Source organism: Bubalus kerabau, chromosome 21, assembly GCF_029407905.1.
Source record: "Bubalus kerabau isolate K-KA32 ecotype Philippines breed swamp buffalo chromosome 21, PCC_UOA_SB_1v2, whole genome shotgun sequence".
Taxonomy (NCBI): domain Eukaryota; kingdom Metazoa; phylum Chordata; class Mammalia; order Artiodactyla; family Bovidae; genus Bubalus; species Bubalus kerabau.
In genome coordinates, this window is record NC_073644.1 from 37,538,608 (window position 1) to 37,557,569 (window position 18,962).

General features: G+C 36.1%; 1 protein-coding gene across 3 annotated transcripts in view; it reads right to left on the minus strand.

Moving 5' to 3' along the window:
• Positions 1-1,517: 1,517 nt before the first annotated feature.
• Positions 1,518-18,962, minus strand: part of MIB1 (MIB E3 ubiquitin protein ligase 1) — a 95,124-nt gene continuing 77,679 nt past the window's right edge. For all 3 annotated transcript variants that reach the window (XM_055559356.1, XM_055559357.1, XM_055559358.1), the window contains exons 17-21: positions 18,060-18,252; positions 13,629-13,707; positions 10,642-10,755; positions 9,168-9,268; positions 1,518-6,805 (exon numbers count right to left, since the gene is read on the minus strand). In XM_055559356.1, the coding sequence (XP_055415331.1) occupies positions 6,665-6,805; positions 9,168-9,268; positions 10,642-10,755; positions 13,629-13,707; positions 18,060-18,252 (628 nt within the window). In that variant the 3' untranslated portion in view covers positions 1,518-6,664. The remainder of the gene's footprint in view (positions 6,806-9,167; positions 9,269-10,641; positions 10,756-13,628; positions 13,708-18,059; positions 18,253-18,962) is intronic.

Consider the following 18,962-nt stretch of genomic DNA (forward strand, 5'->3'; position numbering starts at 1 on the left):
TTTCACTCAAGATATTACTTGTTCTGTGGAACTAAAAGGAAGTAAGGTCAACAGTCTTAAACGAATGAGAAATAATATTTATACTGATTGAAAATCTGCCTTTCAGAGAGTTGCCATATCTAAGAGTGAGAACCTAACATGAAAAGGCATTTTAAGCATGAGTACATGGTATCTGATTCTAAAATCAGTGCAAAGGCAGCACTGCCCAGTGGTTGCACGGACATAGCATCAACTCTGGGACTGACAGTCACTGTTCCAGGTCTTGTCTTATCTTTTCATATAAATGTTTATCATCTTTTTATCCTTAACATAAAAATAAATCTCTCAACTAGTTTTGTTATAAGGAGAAAAAAACTATTAGCCAGATGATCATTCTTTAGCAATTAATTTATGGGAGAATCATTTTAGTGTTCTACTTTAATCCATGCACTCGTTCTATCTTTTAAACTCCTATCACTGCCCTGCAATGTATCATTTAAAAGCTTTCATTATTAGTCAGTCTGGGAAATGCTACACTGTATGACTAACAATTTTAACTTCTCTGAAGAACAAATACCTACCAATGATAAAAAGTAGAAATCAGATTTTCTAAAATGGGTTTATTTTAAAAACCTATACAGAGTTTCAATTTAATAAAAAATATTGCCATGAAATGACTAATTATACAGCAATAGAAATAAACCCCCAAATACAGTTAATTAGAGGTTATAAAAAAAATTAATTCACAATTTTAAAGGTGGAATACATATGCTTTTTTTTTTTTTCAAATAAACAATTTTAAAAGGTTTTTGTTTTAGATGGTTTTCCTATTAAACATCTGAGTTATATACATACTTAATTTTTGAACTAGACAACCTCCCAGTAACTTCACAAATAAGTACTTCTATTAACTTGAAAAATAAAATAACCCACAAACCCTTCTATTACTGATTTAGTCACAAAATGCTAACAAAGTCAAGTAAATCATTGTTTTAAAATGTTTACCTCTTGAAAATGAAATCTACGTTGGAGTTGTGAAGTATAATAAACTTTTTATAGAAGTTGAGTCTTTCATGACTAGTAGATTTATTTTCTATCAAGTTTATCCTTTAGACTACTTTTACAATATCTCTTAATCCTGAGAATGTGAGGTGTTAAAATAGAAAAACCTTTGGCCCCATTGATAGAGAGGTACCTTAAATGTAAACAATTGCAATGAGAGCCTTCTAGACGTGAGCACCCATGTCTTGTATAGAGTTGGAGATATATTTCCTTGTTTCTCAAAGACATGATAATTTCCTTCCCAATAAAAAGATTTGATGTATTGAGATTTGTTTTCAAATGCCATAAGGAATCAAAATTCATGTTTACATCTATAGAGAATAGTTTTAAAAGATCAGCGAAAAGCATTATATAATGATATTACATCATACACTTTATTAATGGTAAATGTTTGTGTTTATTTTTAAAAGCTTAGCTCTTGCTAAGCACTTTTTAAGAGAAAGCTAATAAATGAGAATCATTTGCCATACAAAAACTGTATTCACAAACAAGACTTTAATCAAATGAAAGCTAAAAAACACTGGAAAAAATACAAAGCAAATCACTGCTATGAGTCAATTAAACTGCCTTCTATCACTAAATATAATGTATCTAGAATGACACAAGTACACTGAACAGAAAATTCTGTGGATTCAGTCTAAGTAAGACCAGCGTTAAAGAGTGTCATGCAATTCATGATTTTCTTAAAAAAAAGTTTTTTTAACCGAATCATTTAAACAAAAGGTCTTCTTTTCATTTGAGGGGAAGACAATCTGTTTTCCAAACAGATTCTCCTTTTTTGCTAAAATAGCAAAAGGTATGAATTCTAGCTCCTCTTCCCAGGTGCTACTGATATAGGACTTGGCATAATGACTTAACATAGAAGTACTTTCCTGGTAACAGTGTCATGGCCATAAATAATCCATTAAAAAAAATGATCAAGTGCAAATCTAAGAAAACTTCCTTTAAAGAATTACCCAAACCCAGCACACAAACAGTATCGCTATTACATGAGCTAAGAAATACAACTTATCAATGTGTGTATGATGATAAACGCACACCAAAGACCACCTTCTATCAAGTTTTAGTAGTGCTGCCAAGTTAATAATTCTTTCAAGGCACTGAAGAATTATGTAGATGGATTTTCCCAAAATATAACTAACAATTGCTTAAACTGTTAAAAAGCCCTGAGTCAGAACTTTCAATAACTTCCTGAAATTATTGATTTCAGACCAAAATGGCACATTTGTTTATTCTATAGAAAATTACAAGACCACTTTGCTTTTTGGAGGGAAGAAGTCATGTTTATGAAACAAAACTAAATAGACTGCACAAGAAAAAAAAATATTCACCAATATTATCTCTCTTACACATTTCATTATTAATTGTAACTTGCAGTTACGGATTTAGGCACCAAACTGATGTGGCAAGTCACCTTTGCTTCCTCAACAAAATAAAAATCTCCATTTTTAACCTCAGGTTTCCATCTCCTCCTTAGTCACAAATATGAATAAACGCTGGAAAATACTCTGGCAGAAAAGGAGGCAGAACGTGCCCATGCAGCAGCTTACACTTTAACTCACCAGTTCTACTATCTACTTCCTATCTTTATGCTCTAGTTTCACCCACTACCAGCCACTTACCAGCAAACTGAGGCTCAACCTAAAAAAATGTCCCCCTCGTTGTAGCAAAGCAATGTATACATGAGACAGCATTAAATAGCTTTTCCTCAATTTTAGTGTTTTAAAGAAGTACAACTGTAATTAATACTGTTATAGTTTTACATCTATGTAAAGGTTCCAAGGCTATACATGATTCATCAAGTAATGTCAGTAAGCATTCCTATTATAATACTCAAGCAAATAAAATTAAGATTCCTTTTTGAGAGGAAAAAAACATCTTGAAAACAGTTACAAGTAGACTTAAAGAAAACTAACATTTTCAACAACAAGGCACACAAAATTTGTGAAGTTCTAATACCTTGTCAATTTAGTATAAATTCAAAGCTAACCTAATTACAATGTTTAAAAAGTGTGCTTCTCCCCTCTGACTCAAAATGAAATAAATCCTTCTAATTAACAGATATTTAAAACCTACTCAATTACGACTGATGATGACTGGGAGGGAGAAAAGAAATTCTGTCTTCCCCAAACTTGATTATTCACCATCACTGTAGGTCTTGCAAATACAAACTCTTAAGATAGTCAGCTGTTTCTCCAGTTATATTTAATCAAAATGCTATTCCACTGGAGGAGGGAGAAGAGGACTGCTGCTTGAGGGGTACAGTTTCAATTCTGCAAAATGAGAAAGGTGAATATACTTCTACAGTTACTGCTTTGGTAAAATCTACATGATCTCCATTTTTCTCTAAACTCAAAAACTGACTTTTCTTTTCCTACTTGCTGCAATCCCTGTCATCCCCTCTATCCAATTCCATCACCAATTCTCCAAGTTCATAAGTTTAAATAATTCTTAGTCCAAAAGGGTCCAAAATTCACAATAAACAAAAAACAGCATTGGGCAATACATTACACTACAATACAAGACCAGCTATTTCTGCCACGTAAAAATGACCTAGCAAGCTTTGAAATTTGAATTGGACACATCTTAAGCAGCATGCATTGCAATTTCCTAAATGCTCTTACAGGCTAAAGCCATCAAAGACATAAATTTAAGAAAATTATTTTCAACATTATCAATTAATTTTATGCCTCAGTAGCTAGATGGTCAATCTGCAATGTTTAAATTTACATACAATCAAGCATAATTTGGCCAGCTAAACTAAAACACTTATGTAATATAATATTCCAATACTAATACAAAATGACCTTCTCTTGAAAAACTTCCTTGCTCCCAACAAAATGAAATATGTTTATAGTTTAAACAGCAATGTTAAATTATGGGAAGAAAAACTATTAGAATAGCACCATCTGGTTAAGTTGTGTGTATGTTTTGGGTCACAAAGCTGACAATATTAGAATAAAAGAAAAACTATGGTAGAGGTGAGAGGGTACAGAGAGGGAACCCTAATGACAGCTCTTCCAAAGCATTAGGAAGAAATGCTATCAGTATCTTTAGATCCCTTCTTTTTGAAAAGAATACTTCAAATACGCAATGGCTGCATGATAAATTCTGTATGTGCTTAGAAACTGACAATTTTTTCAGTGTTGTGTATCTTGCTCCTGAAGCCCAATAAATACGTTTCTGAGTGAATGCATGACAGTTTTGGTGTGTTTTTTTTTTTTTTTCTTTCCTAACGATTCTAGGAAAAGCAAAAGCTCCTTCGAGGCACAAGATAAAAAGATGATCATGACAAGGACACATCCTAACTGGGAGTACTGCTGAGACTTATGATAAGAGGTAGCCGTTTCATAGAATTAAAGGAAAGTCACTTAAATAATGATGCTCTTAAACTTATTCTCTCTCACAAACCAAAAATAAATTTAAAATTATTTTTCAGGTGCTTAAAAACACGAATGAAAAAACATTTTCTTTTCACTAGACAAATTTCAAAGTGGTACAAATGGAGAAAATCCACAAGTGTACAACACTACAGTTACAGTGACTTTGTGACTTTTATAATAGTTCACAGGTTACTGTATTTTTAATATGGAGGAAATAAGCTAGTCTGGAAGGTGAAGCTGCCTTTTAGGGATGTAAGCTTGAGCACTGTCGCTCAGAAGACCTAAAACAAGAATTTAAGTGAAGTAAAGCTCCGGACTGTACAATTCTCTGGTTGGTCAAGCTAAGCACGAGTCAGCCAGGTGCTCCCTCCTTATAGTCGGCCTTGTGGAAAAGAGATGGGCAGCACGTGGAGGAAAACCCTGACTTACACTGTTTACAGATCTGAAAGAAAATAGTCTTGTCTCTCTATGTGAACATCACTGGACAGACATTCTATGTTTTTATAACTTCAAAATATGGCTTCAACAACAGCCTCAGTAGCCTGTTATTAGGTAACTGAGTACAGTCAATATAAATTTTCAAATTTAAAATTTATAAAAACTTTTACTGTTCTAAATGGTAAGTCACGCCACTAAACGCAGATACGGAATTACCGAGACTAGAAAGGCAGCAAAGTGCACCATTGCTCTCACCAGGGCTTGCAGAGGCAGCAGGCATTAATGAGCCAGAAACATGGTATTATGAGGGCTAGAGACCTTGTACTTTCCAATTTAATTGTTGCAGCAGGAGAAATGAAATAAGAACCAGAGTCAAAGGGGAAAAAACCCACAAAAAAGATACTTATCCTTAGGAGTCAACTTATACACATATAGTAGATACTACTGTAAACAGGTGATATTTGTATAATCTAGCAGCAATGAACCCCAAAACACTTACTTATGTGTATATTCATTCCAGATGTTGAAAGAGAAAAAAATAATTAGATGCTCCAGAGTAAAACAAAACAAAAACACCGATAATCAGACATATTTCTGTAAATATCCTAGTCACTCTTTCTAAATTAAGTTATTTACAAGGTCTTGGATATTGCTGACAGGTTAAGTAATATCCCCATTGTTAGGTATGATGAGAGACTGCTTTCTTTATAGTCAGCTCTACTATCTAGAAGATGATGGAAGGAGGCCTCTGAGGAGGACAGCGACAGTGACGGTGGCAGAACTGACGCCGAGGAGAGAGGGCCAGCGCCTTACTGAGGACAGTGCTTTTCCCTTCCCGGATTCCTGCTACTCGGCGCATCGGGAAAGGTAAACTGAACCCCGGGGGCCCAAACAGGGCAACACCATTTCACTGGTCAGATCAAGCCTGAGTAAGGAACCACAGGGGAAACTGAGGCCCATTTTTCACAGTTTTTTACAAGCTGGCTGAACAAACAGTGTACAAATTGATGTAAGAAGGGCAACTCTAACAGTTAATAGGCACTCTTTTATTGGATGCCCCCACCCGCCCTGCCTTCAGTTACCCACTGTGATTGCTTAGTTTTACTTTTCATGTCTCAGTCATTTTGAAACAAGCAAAACAATTTTCCTTTGATCCAGAAAATAAGTTAAATGCAAAGTCACTATTCTCTCATTCTATATCTCCATTTTCTCTGAGAATTTAGAGACAATCATTTGGATAACTTTATGTTACCTTATAAGGAGAATCCTCACTTCAGTATTCCTTTAATCATGCAGAACTTGTACTATAATTTTATCATGTAATATATGAAGCATAATGGTTTGACTTGCACCTTTCATATGATACATGACCTTTCTGGGTACCTGTGTCAACTCACTGTACAAATCATGATAAACTGAAAGACAGCTGACCATAAGGAAGTATATCTTTTGAGGTCTAACATTTATAAACTATGAGAGAAAATGCAATGAAAACAAAAAATAACAGGAGATGCTTAAAGGACTTTCTCCCTTAGATGCAGAAGGCAAATTATATATGAATTACATGGATTTGATGTTTCAATTGAAAGGAAAACAAAAAATACACAGCTTCAAACACTGTTTTGTAGAGTTTTTGTTGTTGTTGTTGTCGTTGTTCTGGTATGTTTAGAGTCTAATTACACTCTAGCAAAGACACTATGAAATTAAAAATTAATTCATTAGAACCTCCAACTAGCTTAAAAAGCTCACTAAGATCTCACAGCCAAAATATTTTCGCTAACAGAACACAGGGGGTTTCTTAGTTAATACAAAAGAATCCTCCGTTCGATAGCTTTTCGACAGATGGGACATTCACTCATCCGGTCTCCGCAGAGCTGGCACGTCCCATGGCCACAAAGGAAGATCATGTTCTTCAGACGATCCAAACACACAGGGCACATTGTCTGCAATATGAGATAATAAACAAAGTAATAAATGCTGAGCTATTTTCTAGTTTGAAAGTATAATCTGACAACTCTGCAAAGTCATTACTTTTTTTGTTGTTGTAGTCAAATAATCTTTGGCTGCTGGACACTTTTAAATTTTGAATCTTTAAGATATCATCCTTATAAAAATAGAAATACTGGCTGTACTGTCAGGTCAGTATAAAATGGTACTATATAAAATAAATAGTACATAAAATTAAAAATGCAAATGCCAAAATCTAATAGGAAAAGGATGAAAATAGCCCCTTCAGCCTGACTCAGATTGTTCAACTCTAGGTACCAGGTTGTTCTTGTATGAAAATAACACAGTGTATTGCAGGAAGCAGCGGAGGATATTGCTAAGAACATACACACACGCCAAGCACGATGCTAGACGTGATCCAGGCCCAAAGCTTGTATCACTCTCACTTCAAAAGAGGAAACTGAGGCTTAGTGACGCTAAAGACGAGCCAGAATGTGAGCTTGGGCGCGTGTGGCCCCAGAGCTCCTGCTTTTAGACGTGAAGCTGCGCTGCACAGCCTTCAGTACAGACCCTCTGGTTAAACACAATTAACCTTAGCCATTGCTAAATGTAGCTTCATCAACTGAGAAGAATTCAGGAGTGTATTTCTATGAACTTTTCTAGAAAAAAATCACACACTCACAAAGTACATTTTACGTTTATAAAAACATTATATATCTTAATACTTCATTCTGAATTATATCTTTCCCAAATAACACAGAAATGAAATAATTAAATAAAAATGTCCAGATTAATAAATCAGCCCTAAAGCCTATAGGAAAATGTAATTACCAACTCTGACAATATCAGAAATCATCGTGAAGAAAACGATAGAAAAAAAGAACTACAGTCTCACTTGCTGGCTCCATTCTTCCAAGGTAAACTTTCACATTTATCGTCGAAGTTTTGAGAAGAAAAGGGATAGAAAAATCAGTTTTTATTTTAAAAAGCCAAAGCAGCTTTTTAAAACTACAATAGTTTCTTTTTCATTAAACTTCCCAGAGGTTTATGTAGTTAATTAATAACTCTTATTTCCAAAAGTAAACACATCTGTGCAGTCCAGGGTTAAGTTACTTTGGATTAATATAGCCTTAATAGCATATAAAATAAATCTTTGTTTTTTAAAGAGACATTGGGGTAAGAGAGAGATTGGAGGTTTAAAATTTAAAGAGACTTATTCAGATGCTTTCTCTTGGTAACCTTGAAGGGGTAAGAAACCTCAACATTCCACAGAAAATGAGCTTTAACTATTTAAATACTTTAGTGATGAAATATGGACATAAAGATTATCTAAGAAAGAAGAAACTTCAGATAGAAAAGACAAGCGTGGGACTCTGCACCACTGCACGGCAGCACTGCTGCGACTGCGACTGAAGAAAGCCCTTCCTGCTCAACCCTCTGAATTAAACCAGATTTAACTGCTGGGTCAAACGGTAAGATAAGAGGGGAAAAAGACTGTTTTTTAAAACCAGAACCTCTAAGTTTTAGGTAACGTCTTCATTTTAATGTTGCTTTTGTTAAATATTAAGCAGATATGAAAGAGTACTTCTGTTGGTATGTATAATATATTAAGAAACAAATAACCACCACCCAGCTTAGGCATGAATACGCCCTCCACACCCCTCACTGATAACGACGTTTCTGAATTTAACATTTATCTTTCCCTTGCTTTTCTTATGGAGAGTATGTGTGTGTGTATCTTTTTCTCTTTTTCACTGAAGTATCACATCTATAGAGAAATGTGCACAGGTCATAATGTACAGTTTAATAAAAGCTCACAAACTGATCAAACGTAAGTAAATAACTTAGGTCATGAAACGGAACCATCACTACTCATCAAACTGCCCCCATGTCCCAGCCAAAAACAACCACCATCCTTCGATTTTAAACACTATCTGTGTGATTATTTTTTCCAAGTTTTCATCCCCAAACAAAATCTTATTTAGTTTTATGAGATGATGACAGACTTTCCCAAAGTGTTTTTACTAATTAATATTCCCATCAGCACTGTGTGAGTTGCAGCTGCTATGTACTTTGTCTGAACACTCGATACTGACAGTTTCTAACATTCCCCCCTCAATCTGACAGGCAGGAAATGTGTGACGGAGCATTTTCTCATGTTGGGTGTGGTGCGTCTCCTAGTTTGTCAAGCACTTGATGAAATCTTCTAATCAGATCTTGCTGACTGCAAATATTCAAATACTACAAGTGATACACTAATATGAACCACGCTTGCTATAGACAACGCTAGTAGTTTTTTAGAAAAAGATGCACTGGCGCTCTTGGGAGTCGCTCTTCACTGTGGAGAAGCGCCGTTACCTGCTCTTTGATGTCCTGCAGCTGCTGCTGCAGCTTTTGCACATCTGCATTGACATTGGTATTATCCTTGTCCTTCTGCAGCACCGGAATATTCCCACTGGCTAAAGCACACACAAAGAATCTTAATGTTATGACTGTTGTGAAGCAAAAATGATTTTTTTATTTCAAAATTATTACTTTTATTTATTAAAAACACGATACTATTATTCGAATGCTCTTAAAAAACTTTTTTCCCATGTGGACAACAGATACAGCAGTGACATTCATGTTAAACTTCTTCATTTATAATCTTCAAAAAGTAATAGGTTTACACATTAATTTCTAATCATGTTTAACTCAGGTGGACAATAATCCACGCTACAAAGAGACTTCCGGGTTTTCCAAGGCTCTCCTGTTGCTACTGATCCGAGATGAAGAACTCCATGAAAGAAAGGTCCATGATACCTACTCAATGGAGGGAAATTTTTCACCTCACTTTTCCTATTCTCTAGATACTTGGACTTTTACTCTGGTTAATCTGTCCCCAGGATTTTTACCCTGCTCTATTGGGGATAAAAACAAAGTGGCTACACTAACGTTATTCCTCATCCTACACAGAACAAAGAAATCAAAGAGACCATCCAGTTTACGTCTCGTGCAGAGATGAAAACTATGTTTATACCACTATACTACAGGTGACCCTTGAACAACACAAGGGTTAATCAACAAATAACTTACAGCAGCCCTCCAAATCCACAGTTTCTTCACATTACTGGACTCAACCAACCACACACAAACCATGTAGTCCCGTAGTATTTACTACTAAAAAATATCCAAGTTTTGGGAGTTCCCTGGTGGCCTGGTGGTTAGGATTCCAGGCTTTCACTGCTGTGGCCTGGATTCAATCCTTGGTTGGGGAACTGAGATTCCACAAGCCATGTGGTGTGGCCAAAAAAAAAGATTCAAGTTTAAGTGGACCCCGGCAGTGCAAATCTATGATGTTCAAGGGTCAACTGTACAGAAGATTGAAGGTAAATAACTTACTTTTCATCTTTCCACTGTTCACTGGGTTACACTTCCATTTATCTATAGTTACTCTGTCACAAATAATGACTATTTCATAAAATAATTAAACACACTAGGTAAACCTATTACATAAAGGAATAAGGTTAATACATGTGTAAACTGAAAAAATAATTTTTAATATGATGTCCTCCTGCCCTGAGACACAATAAATTTCATCTTAAAAATAGTCAAAGTATCTTTAAGAACACAACAATACTTTGTTATAAAACACACATGGGTACTTCCTTAAAAGACTAATGCTTAAAGCTCCAAAATATTACAAGTTAGAAAAACACAATTGCAGGTTTCCCATAGTGCACCTGTTCCTTGTAGATTCAGGTCACATACCTTGCGTTACGAGCAGGCAGTACAGTGCACTCTGAGAAGACGTGTCTATGGAAATCCCGACAAAGTAAGAAAACCCACTTACAGATATCATCGGTGGCGTCCTCTGCACTTTTCCCTCCACAGCACATGATGAAGGGCACTCTTCGCTCAACTACTGCCCGACACTGCACACACTTCTTCATCAGGCTGGCACAGTCTGCAAATGGCAACACAACACATCTCACAGAAGAAAACGTGAACAGGGGTGCCTCCCTCCACTCATTTAACAGTGAGATAAACACTAAGTTACAGCGATACACAATTCTACCTTCTCAAGATGTTACCCACCGAAGAAAGCATATTTTTCACTGGTAGCCTCTAGAGTAGAAAGCCCACTGTTATGAAAATAACAGCATTTTCTAATACACTGGAATAAACTGAGGGGAAGGTTCAAATTTTTTTTTAAATATGTAACATAAATATTTCAAGATCTTAAGGCTTAAGAATAAAGGAGGGAGAGACCTTTCATGAATTTAACTACTGCAACAAGAATTATAAGGCTGCCAGCATGATATTTTTAAAGACTACTTTCTTTTGTAAGTATTTTATCACTAGTCTCTTAAATTCCTAAAATATACTATACAATTCTCTTCCTCCTATCAAATTGATGCAATCTAACAAGGAAATTGCTTAGTGACTACTTTTTTAATGTTAGCAGTCAGGACAATTCATCATAATGGACTATCTTTCTAATACCTCTGTATTAGAGGTAGAATGCTTTCCCATTCAAAGAAGACATTCTCAGGCACAATTCTATGTTATGGACTATTAATGTTACACCTAAAGTTATTAATTAATTATAAAATAACACATAGCGCTTCAAAACAACCTTTCCCATTAGCATTTATTATGAAAAGTGTACTCCATATCTTAGCCTATAGTACCAAGTGTCTTTGTCAATTCAAAAACAGGAAAAATAACAAAAACTGTGGCAGGGTATCTTTATGATATGATAGTAAACCTTAACAAAGCATAAAATCACCAATGTGGACAAGGGGGTCATAGACTCTCAGCAGTGCTGATGCTGGTGGACCGATGTTCTGTCAAGGTCGATCTTCTGCCAAGGCCTAAACAGAGATGGGTCAGATGCTGGCCTCGGCAAGATGAACCAGGTAGGAGCTATTGCTAGCAGACAACTGGTTTGGGATTTGTCTTCAATTTGAGGGCAGACTTTTTTCTCTTGAGTTTATAATTTAACAGCCTGAGTATGTAATATGTAGCCACTATTATTTCAAATAGATAGCATCCCCAACTCAATGGGCAGGAATTTGAGCAAACTCCAGGAGATAATGCAGGACAGAGGGGTGTGGCAGGCTACAGTCCATGGTGTTACAAAGAGTCAGACACAGCTTAGCAACTGAGCAACAACAAGTTATTTCAAATTCCTGTAACTATTAGGTTAGGTTGTTATATTATTGATATAAAATCTGTCTTCAGCCTGTCCAAAGGGCTGTAACTTCTCCTTCCTTGATTACTGTGCTGTGGAGACTGGACCACCTGCTGTACTATATATTCCTTGAGAAAGGGACATTTTTTCCCCCGCAATTTCAGCTTCTCTAGCAAATATATGTTTACCAATAACAATATATCTGTAAAATGGAGAAAGCAATCTACTTTTTAGGTTTCTTATGAAAATAAATGAGGAAATACTCAAAAAGAGATTACAATAGTTGGCACAAATTAAGAACGCAATATAATCAGCAGTTGTTCTCATTATATTCTAAAGCAAAAATAATGTAAAAACTTTGGGGAACTCCTGAGGGAAAATATTACACTAAGGCTCTAGAGTCCATATTACCAACTATTAACTATAACCAGCTTTATGACAGGGTCAGCAAACCACAGACTGCAAGCCAAACTCAACTGGTCACTAAGCTTTTATAAATCAAGTTTTAATGGAAAACAGTCCCACCCATTTGTTTACATGTTGTCTAAGGCTGTTCGTGAGCTACAATGACAGAAGCAAGCAGCTGGAAAGGGCTGAGTTGTTACTGCAGAAATCACGGGGCCCACAAAGCCAAAAATGTTTTCTAGTTGACCTTTTACAGAAAATGCTGGCTGACTCCCAGGCTATGAAAACTTGCATAACCTGAGCTCTTTTACTTAAGACAGAATTCTCTTTTTTCTTGCCCTCTGACAGCTGATAATAGCCATTATACCAGTCTCTGTAAACAGAAACAATTAACTTGGAGCAGAATGTTACAGCAGAAAACCTTGATCATTTCTTAGTTGACAAGCGGCCAAAAAAAAAAAAACACACCAATGCTTGAAGCAAATCTGTGCCAATGAGATTAATCTATCACACAGTTTTTTACTTTAGTCAGATTTTATATTAAAAACCAACACCTAAGTGACTGAACTATTTCATAAGAGGAAACACCATATTTTAGCTTGGGCCCATTTAAGTACAAATTGTTAAACATGTTTAAAATCTTTCACTGACAAGTAAAAATTAAAAGGGAGAACATTAATACTAAATATATTAACTTGCAAAGAACAAGGGAGACATGTAAAAGCAAAGGTTAAAACGCCTCTTAAATTTTAATATTACCTCCATAAAGAAAAGATTTCTATAAGCTCTCTTGACATAGAGGTTAAGGAAGGTTAAGAAGGCCAGAAATTATTGCCCCAAATGGCTGCTGTGAGTGGTTCAGCAGTGGAGAGTGTACACAGGAGAGGCTCCACAAAGGTGTAGACAAATGGAGATGTGTTCATTTTATACGTGGAAAAAGGCCATACTAAATGTTTCAACGTTCATTTTTGGAAACAAAGAGGTCATTTTATTTCATTTATGCTCACACATAAATGAAATAAAAAGTTGAGCTGGGGGAATGCAGTGCATCCAGCTTTCGCTAACACTTGGGACTAAGGAGGGAGAGTGGTGGCATCTGTACCGCGTACAAATGGGGAGTCTCAAAGGCTACCAACACCTCTGTTCGTGAGTTACTTTTTAAAAAAATTCAAAGGTATAATTTACTTCGCTTTCTATTTTTATGATAATTCTGAGAAAGTTCTATTTGGGCTACTTACTCTCACAAGCACACATGTGTCCACACGGCTGAAAAAGAACAGCTGCTTTCTTGTCAGAGCATACCACGCATTCTTCAATCTGTGAAAAAGAGGGTACAGCATAAGCGTGAACATCTACAAATAAACCGAGTGACTCTAACAGCTCCTTTTGTATCCAAATGCATTGCTTCTCTGTAAGGAAACTCTTCCACACAGAGGAATTTACCACAGGCTTCTCCTCTGTCCTCGATCTAGTCTCTTGGTCACTTATTCTCACATTTTTTTAAACACCCCAGCTAAGCTGGCCTCGTTCCACTTCAGTCTCCCTACCTGTCTGAAAGAATGACACCGAAAATTCCACTTCCTCCAAGGTCAGGGAAAACAGACTAGATTTCAGTTTTCTTTTTGTGCTTAAACTACTTTTGAAAGAAACATTAAAAGGACAAACGACTGAGATAAGATAGATTTCTAACATTCATAAAAATCTAACCAGATTAGCCAGACTGCTAAAGCTTGAGGAGGAGGAGGGAGGGGTTTACTGATCCACATCTGAGGACTGCCACCTAGCACATCCTTTCCCAGAACATGGACCCTCCCCCCAGCCACTGGCTGAAGCCCAGAGCTCTGAACTAGTCTTTTCCCTGATCTCTAAAGCCAGAGCCCTCCACAGAGTAATCATGATTTCCCTGTTTTTCTTCCTCTTCTCCACTTAATCTGCGTTCTGCGTGTATAATGATTTCTTAAGCTTGCTCTGGTTCTCTGACCCCCACCTGCCCACCACCCTTGGCTCCACCTTCACCTTTCACTCATCCTCCTTCCTTCTGACACACATTCACCCCTCCTTGTGTCACTTAACAATACTGTTCACTGATCACCTCTTCACCTAAACAACCGAATATTGGACCTTCCCAGCTTAGACCTTGCTATGGACATAGTAACTTCATGGGAAGCAGTAAGACATGGTTGGTCAGAATCTTAATGTTCCTGGATTCCAATTCCAGCTCCAGTACTAACAAGTTACCTAACACTGTGGAGATGAAGCTTTTAAAAACTGAACAATAAAGAACAATCCTTCTTCACAAGGTAGTAAGAGTCAATTAGAAGACAGGGAGAGGAGTTAGGTGGCGCTTATTCAGGTATATCCTACAACAATTCTAACTATCAGATTGGGAGGGGCGGTGGTGGTGGACATCTGAAGTAAGACAGAATATGATAGAGGAGTAGAAAGAGTTATGAGAAATATTTAAGAAGACTTGGTAACTAATAAAATGTACAGAATAGAGAAGAAGAAATCTAAGATATCTGCTAAGTTTCTAACTTGATTTAAAACAGTTGAAAGAAACAAATTTCAGTCTCCTACAGCTTCTAAGATGCAAGACCAGGGTGGTCTTTCCAAGTCTACAATTACACAGCCAGGCTTTAGGCCTGTTCAAGATGTGACTACAAAGAAGGGAACGATAACCGTAAGCCCCCAAGCTGCTAGCACTATGCAGTACAGCAGCACAACCACAGGAAGGGGAGCAAACCAGGAAGACTCTGGAAAAGTGGCTAAGGGGCCCATACCCTGGAGACACGTACATTTTTCATAGCTCCCAAGAAAGTCTTTCCTTTCTCTAAAGGAAGGAGTGAGGACCATGGTAAGTTTCAAAGGTGTGCGCGTTAGCTATCTGCTGGCTAGTAAGCTAAAAAGAAAAGCAGGCACAATCTGGGTGAAAGAAGAAATGAAAATCCCAAACATCAGCAGCTAGAATTCTGACTGATTCAGCCATCTCTATGTAAGGGTATCTTCATATAAATATTGTAGGAATTATATGTGCTAAATACTGGCCAAACATTAAAATGTGACAGTTGAAAAAAAAAAAAAAAAAAGAATAAATTAGATACTATGTGTAAAGTGTTTAGTTCAACCCTTAATATACAATCAGTGCCTAACACATGATGATTCTCTGCTCGTCACTATATAAAAAATGTGTTGATTCCCAACACAACTGTCTATGTATCTGAATTGCTTATAAAGACGTTAAAATAATCTAGCAAACCAATATAATAATCACTTACCCATTCAGCTATTAGTTCTTTAAAAAGACCTTTCCATGCATAAATGTTACCCCTTCTGGATTTTCTCCCCAGGTTACATACCCAAGAGTGGAATTACTATATCAAAGCATGTTTATTGTAAAGGTTTGTATGTATATTGTCAGGATGGTCTCTCAAAAATTAAAAAAGTGATTCAGCCAACTGCAGTGTGAAGAGAGTACTCATTTCCCACTTCCCTGGCTAGCAATTTTTGAAGTTTGTTTTTGCTAATTTGACAAGAATGGTTAATAATAGTTCATAATTTCACATTTGTATTTCTTTAATTGCTAAACAGACCAAGCTCATTTATTCTTCCTCATCCAAATAATAGTTTTACAATTTATCTTCATGAAGATGTTCATGATCCTTTAGCCACTAGGGGTCACTATTTCCTTATATTCAAAGGCTCCACAACCAACCCGACAAACCTCCTGGGAGGGTATGTGTAAGTTTTCGCACTTTTGCACAGGAACGAAAATTCCGTAACTTAAAATACAAACAGAAAACTTTCTGATTCCTGGAGTTCAGAACTAGACTAAACAGGAGTAACAACACATTCCTTCCTTTCTACCTTCCTGTTCTGTCAACCCTCTCTTGTAGACACTGTTTATGACACAGAGGAAAGAATAGGGACTTAAGAATCAAGAAAACTGAGTTCAAGACCCAAGTGTCAGTGTACTTCTTTGAGACTCAGTTTTTTCCACTGAAATCACCAGAGCGACTAGAGGATCAATAAGAGTTACCAGCTGAGACTCGCTTTACACAAGCCTGGGACCTGAACTCACTTCACATGTGTCTCACAGCACCGACGACATCCCTATACACAAGAGTAGCTTTTACTGTTAAGTCACAGTTTGTCAAGAGATTACTAATTTATAGCAGGGAACGATCATATACATCTCTGACTTGGTTATAAAACAAGTGCTCAAGAAACGTTTTTGAAATAGGGTTTAATCTAACAAAAAGTTTCAAGCACAACAGCAGAATACACAGAATCTAAAAACAAGAGAATGACTTAAATTTTTATTCTTTCAGATTCTTTCCCAAACTGTCACTCTGCCAGCAGGTAACTAAAGCAAATTATAAATACCAAGTAAAGCGATTCACATTAATTTATTAAAGCAGGGTTGACACAAACATAATGCATATGAAATGCCAACACAGTGCCCGGCATACAGTGAGTGCTGCCAGTATATCCTTCTCCCCTTTATAAACAGGTTAAACAATCACATATGTTAATCCAATACCTCTCACCCAAAAATAACTCCTGGAACTTTTTCCTGTGCCTAAAATTTTGCCAATGATATAGTCATTTGAATCATAAAAAGCATACAGTCTTAGAAGAAGCCCTATGAAAATGCAAGAAGCACTGGCAAGTTTTCACCTTTCAAGTCACTGCCAGCTAGTTCATCATGAGAATTAGTGCCAACTTGTTTCTAATAATGAATGTTAATATATAGCTTAGGAAATATCTAGAGAAAAATAAAAAGAACAACAAGGGAATGAGAAAAAGAGTATAACCTTCATAAATGAAGCCAAAGAAAACCAAAGTATCTTTTGATTTAAGCTACTCACTTTGAAAGAAATTATTTGTAAGAAACTTAAACCTCACTTTACATATACACACATTAAGAAAAACTAAAGAAAATAAATTATTTCACAAACTAAAATGAGTAAGATGATAAAGTACTAAGTTAACATGGGGAAAAAAGAAAGAAACCAGAAACTCAGAAAAGAATCTGCTTCTCAAAAAACAAAAGGAGTCAGATGAGATAAAAAGTTCAGAGATACAGAATTTGGCCATAAAGAAGTACAGGATTATCAGACTTTATCTGCCTAATGAACAGTGGGACACAATATCAAATGAGTAGCATCATCTACGAAGTTTTCTTTCCAAAAATGTCTAGGTTGAAACTAATCAAGCTGTGAGAGCTAACTTCCAGTTCAAAGAAATACAAAGGATATAGAAACAAAGAACACCATGATAACACAATCAAATAAATCCAGACTATTTGATATTCTAATGAAAAAAAAATCAACTGGTCTTCTACAAAGAGGAATACAAAACAATTCATGTGCTCAAAAAAGGTGTAATATACAAGTAACTAAAACCACAAAGTGGAATTAAACACATCTTTAGGTGATAAGAGACTTTTAAAGTAAAATAGTAGACAACTTTTATTTTTAACTAATAGTGTAGTTTACATGTTTTAACTGGTGTCTTGATAAATGTATAAATAATACATTCCCATGTTTAGATCTTGCTTAGGAAGAACAAAATTAAAACAGACACACGGCATCATATAATCTTATTTATCATTAACTGTAGTCTCAGAGATCAAACAATAATAAAACGCTATACGAAAAACATACTACCTTGGTCCTGGACTGAACTTGCTCTTTACAGAGGAGGCATTTCTTGACTCGTGGCGAACACAGAGAACAGGTAGCAATATGCCCACACGGGCCAAACAGAGTGTCTCTCTTCATATCGGAGCACACCATACACTCTTCTAAGGTTTCAGAGTCATTACTGATCATAGAAGGACTTCGGGAGCCCACCTGACCACTAATAAAAGAAAATAATTCTAATCAAACCGATCAGAACATCTGTCAGAAATTCATTAATTAAAATGTTTTAAAACATCTAGAGCATCATTCGTTTGCATAAAAACTTTAGTTATGTTTAAAAACTAAGCCTTATCATCTGTATATGAAACACTGTATATATTATATTCTTCTACCTCTCTGCATTTTTTTAGTACATATAGCACGATTCAAATTTCAATTGAACAAATCATCACCCAATGAAAAAGGGTGAATCTTCTAACACAGAAGTCAAATACACTAGCTTAAAAAAAAACTAACATGAACAGTTTCACTCAGAATCTTTTTTTATCTATACAGAACCAGCTGAGGAAGACACAGGACACAGGAATAAAACAAAAATCCTAACTAGAGCCTATGTTAGTTGCCCTAAGTACAGACAAAGGAAGCATCATCAGAATCCACAACAGACAGGGAACTGTGAAAAACAGGTCACTGCAGCTGCTGTTTTGACATTTCTTTAAATGTATCCTTAAGGAGCATAAAGATTCTATTACAGAAAGGCAGAACACACCATAAATATATATACACGACACAGAAATACATATGCACAACCAACCACAGCAACAGAAAACGGACACACTGTTTCCACTACAGCCTTCAGAGACTCATGGAAACGCACCCTCACACGTTCGCAAAGTGATTTCCCCTACACCCCAGTGTTCAAGTTAC